Raw genomic sequence first — 4,138 nt, 5'->3', positions numbered from 1 at the left:
TAACTAGCTTTTCCCCGCGGCTTCGCTCCCAGAAATTAATATTCTTTCTCCATAAAACCTTTTAGCTCCCAATTCACCCTTACAACGTTTTAATTTTATGTAATGTCGCCATCTTAGATTTCAAATACAAACGTAGCAACAACATTTCATCCTTAAGGGTTGATTTTTAAAAATTGTCAAAACACGTATTTGCTTAATTTCAACAATGAGCAACCTTCGAGTAAATCCGAGTACAAATAAAATATACCCCATGGAAACGTTGCAACCTCTTTTCATTTGATTAATATTATCAAACAACATATATACCAAGTTTTAAGTAAATTCAACCACAAAGAAAGTATGTCCTAAACAAAAATTGCAGACCTTTGTAGCCCCCCCCCCTTTGGTGATTAAATTTTTTAAAATGTCGACATAGGTCTTTCAGAAATTAAATAAAAGACCATTAAGTTTCAGGTAATTCTGACGACAAATAATAACATTGCAAACCCTCTTCACCACTACTGCCCCCCCCCTGGAACGGGATAAAAAGTATCCTATGTCCGTCTCCTGGTTGTAAGCTACCTCCCCATCAATTTTCAGCCAAATCAGTTCAGCCGTTCTTGAGATATGAATAGTGTAACTAACACGACTTTCTTTTATATATATAAGATGCAAATAAAGGCTCTGTCAGACAGAAGGCTGCTCGAGCGGTCCAAGCCGTTCGTCTGCCACGGGCATTGATTACGAGATAAGATTGCATTATCTTAATTAAAATGTAAGATAGTCTGTAGCATCGGACCAAATAGGAATGCCTGACGAAGTAGAAAAATTGATGAATAGTAATTTGTTTTTTTGACATTACAAAATACATAAAAAATAAGTCTTCAAAATGAATTTAACATAATCGATAAAACTCTTTTTTTTCGTTTATTTCATGCGCCCACTTTCTTTTTTATTTTACTTAACTCAAAGCGAGCAGAAGACGCAGTTGTTCTTCGTCAAAGAACTGCTGGATATATTGAATTGGAAACAAAAAAACACGAATTCAGTATTAATTGGAGAAATCACATAGACACTTATTGACAGCAACTGTTCTTATACTGGTTTATATCTAATTTGTCTTAGTCCTCGCCTAACTATTCGCCTCCTGTTTGACAGAGCCTTAAATCTATAGTCGGATTCCGATGTTCAGCTGGAACATTATTAAGAACACGCCGGTTCGACTGTCATCAGATTCTATTACCGATGATAGTTAGTTTCGACTTCAAAGATGTGTATGCCGTACACACTACTGTTAATTTTATGCAAACCGTCTGTCGTTGTATCCGAATTTAAATATTAAGGGAGCATAGTTAGATTGTCCCTTATTTCTTTTGGATCTTATATATTTACAATATTTCGCATATCTAATGATATCATCAGATACTAAAACAGGTCATCGCTAGTGATTTACTTATGGTTATCATCATCACAGGGTCGTCAGTCGACTGGTTGGACACGCACCTCCACTCTTTCCTATCCTGAGCTAATCTTCGCATTTCCCTAAAACTAGAACATCCCACATCCTTAACTATTTGCGAACAGTAATCTAATCTAGGTCTACCTCTACCCCTCCTAACTCCTGTTTCTGCCTCTAATATGTCTCTGACTAGACCTTCATGCCTGAGAAGGTGTCCTACCAACCTATTTTGCCTATTTCTTATTGACTTTCATGGAGTCCTCTATTCTCCTATTCTTTCTAATATTTCTTCATTTCTAACCTTCTCTATCCATGGTATCCTCCTCATTCGCCTGTAACACCACATTTCGAACGCTTCTAACCTTTTATTTTCCGCCGCCCCCACTGTCCATGTTTCGCATCCGTATAGCGCCGCGCTTCAAACATACACCTTTAACAAACTTTTTCGAATTTCTAAATTAACCGTTCGCGATATAAGTGACTTCTTTTTATTGTAGGCAACTCGACCCTGCGCTATCCTTTGCTTTATATCCCTACTACTCCTTCCGTCCTGACTTATCTGACTTCCTAGATACCTACAATCAGTAACTTCTTCTATGTTTCGTCTCCTATCTTTATATTCGCTCTCTCCGTATATTTTCTTCCTTTGCTTACCAGTATTTTTGTTTTACTTTTATTTATTTTATTTATGGTTATATTAATTATAATTTCTCTATTACTAGTGCTTATGTTGTCAAAAGTTAAGAAATGTCGCAGAGAATTAGACACTCACCTAAATAAAAAATAAACATACGTTTGTTAGATACCTACGTCAAACTTTGTATCCGAAAATTAACTCTTTTTGCCTATACTAAAACTTACAAGATTCGCATTTCCTGATGCACATTGCAAATTTAACTGGAATTTGATCGCAGGTATAGGAGCATATCCTATTGCAGGTTCTATATTCTTGAATTCATTTGTTGTAACGATTTGTAAAACATTCGAAACCAGACTGGCACTAAAATACTTTGAGCCGCTAAGTTTCACACCTGAAATAAAAGGAAATTTAACTTAAATTAACACTTTAACATCAAAATGATGAAATAAGTAAAGTTCATAAGTTTCTAAGTTTGGATGTAGAAGGTAATCTCCAAAACTACTCATCCAATTTCAAAAATTCTTTCACTAATATTTGGAATGGACATTCTCAATGGATATAGACTGAATATTATTCCATTAAAATTTAAAGTTACTTTTTCAACAGAAATCAACGAAAAAACGGTCAAGCAAATGTATTTCTTACGAACCTATCTTAACAATAAGAGATATATGAATGCATTTTGTAGTAAAGTTCCAGTGTTTAGAAGGGAATTTGTTAAGATTAAACGCTTAAACCTACCGGATACGCCCTGAGTTGAGAAATTAGCAACTACACCACTGAAATCATCCCTAATTGGAGAATTAACATACTCCATAAGAAAATCATCTTCTTGCACTCCATTAATAACACATCCTGCAGCTTTATTACTTGGATTTACAGCAGCACCCACTGACAAACCGAACAACGCCAATAAAATGGAAAGAGACGAAATCATTTTTTGTTTCATTTTGTATGATCTTTCTTTATTCAATATCAATATTGTGACTGAAATTGTTTAGAAACTCTCTCTTTTTATATTTGCTGCCGAATTTGTTATCAATAGCTTTATCAATATATATACCTAAGCATTTATTAGTAAGCATAAAATTTTTAATGTTTGACTGTATAGCTCGTCCAGCACATAAGTCGTGTATAGTCTTGCAGGGAACATAATATCTCTATTAATAAATTCCTAAAGACTTTTTAGGGAACGGAATCCTTATAATGTGTATGTCAATTCTTAAACCTACAAAATTTGAAGGTAAGTCAAATACCTTTTTCCGAGCATTTTTTTTAGTCAATACATCGCCGTTCTTTTCAAATTATTAACAATCGTCTGCATGACAAATGCATGGGCTTTCATGGTCGTATTTCATGGTATAATTTTACGCGCTGTCTGATTCATTTCAGAGATTTCGAAGTAAAACTACCGAGCGACATCGTCTAGTTTAGTTTAGACCATTGCTTACACGGCATTCAGAAGAACACCCCTTAGATTCCAGATCCGTCTGCTCTAGTCCAACTTTTGCTGTAGATTCCTTGGATCACTTAGGCAAGTGTTGGGGCAGTAATATTCACAGATAATAATTCACTCTCTTCTGGTTTCAGGTCGTCCTTATTCCTTCTTACCCCAACCATTCCCACAATTTCTAATAGAGGACCTTACTAGGTGGGAACGAAATGCCCAAATGTTTTAGAAACGAGATATAACTTCCCACGTTGTCAGTGCATCATTACTGAAGATGTCAGCCGCAATTGCCGACGAAACGTCTGGACCTAACAGTTCATTTAGAGCGCGACCCTTCAACCTGAATAAGTCTACCACTCGCTCGAAACAACCATTTTATCTAATACAAAAACTCTGATGGAAAATGGACCGTTTTCAATTTCGTCAATTTAAATTATGTGGAATGTACTAAATTAAAAACGTAAATGCAATCAACCGTTTGCTTTTCATGTTAGATAATTTAATACAAAAATTAAGAAAAAGTTGGTCTACAAAAATGGGCCTCCGCCTTGAACAGATTAAGAGTGTAAAGGCTGAATTAACAACCATCAGATGATTCTCACGCACTTTG

The 4,138-nt window shown here is 35.4% G+C and overlaps 1 protein-coding gene across 1 annotated transcript in view; it reads right to left on the bottom strand.

Moving 5' to 3' along the window:
- Positions 1-3,075, bottom strand: part of LOC108743477 — a 13,518-nt gene extending 10,443 nt beyond the window's left edge. Inside the window, exons 1-2 of the mRNA XM_018479052.2 lie at positions 2,820-3,075; positions 2,300-2,469 (exon numbers count right to left, since the gene is read on the bottom strand). Of these exons, the coding sequence (XP_018334554.1) occupies positions 2,300-2,469; positions 2,820-3,027 (378 nt within the window). The 5' untranslated portion in view covers positions 3,028-3,075. The remainder of the gene's footprint in view (positions 1-2,299; positions 2,470-2,819) is intronic.
- Between the last annotated feature and the right edge of the window lie 1,063 nt (positions 3,076-4,138).

The sequence above is a fragment of the Agrilus planipennis genome, unplaced genomic scaffold, assembly GCF_000699045.2.
Source record: "Agrilus planipennis isolate EAB-ADULT unplaced genomic scaffold, Apla_2.0 scaffold461, whole genome shotgun sequence".
Lineage (NCBI taxonomy): Eukaryota > Metazoa > Arthropoda > Insecta > Coleoptera > Buprestidae > Agrilus > Agrilus planipennis.
This window is presented reverse-complemented; position numbering and strand designations above follow the sequence as displayed.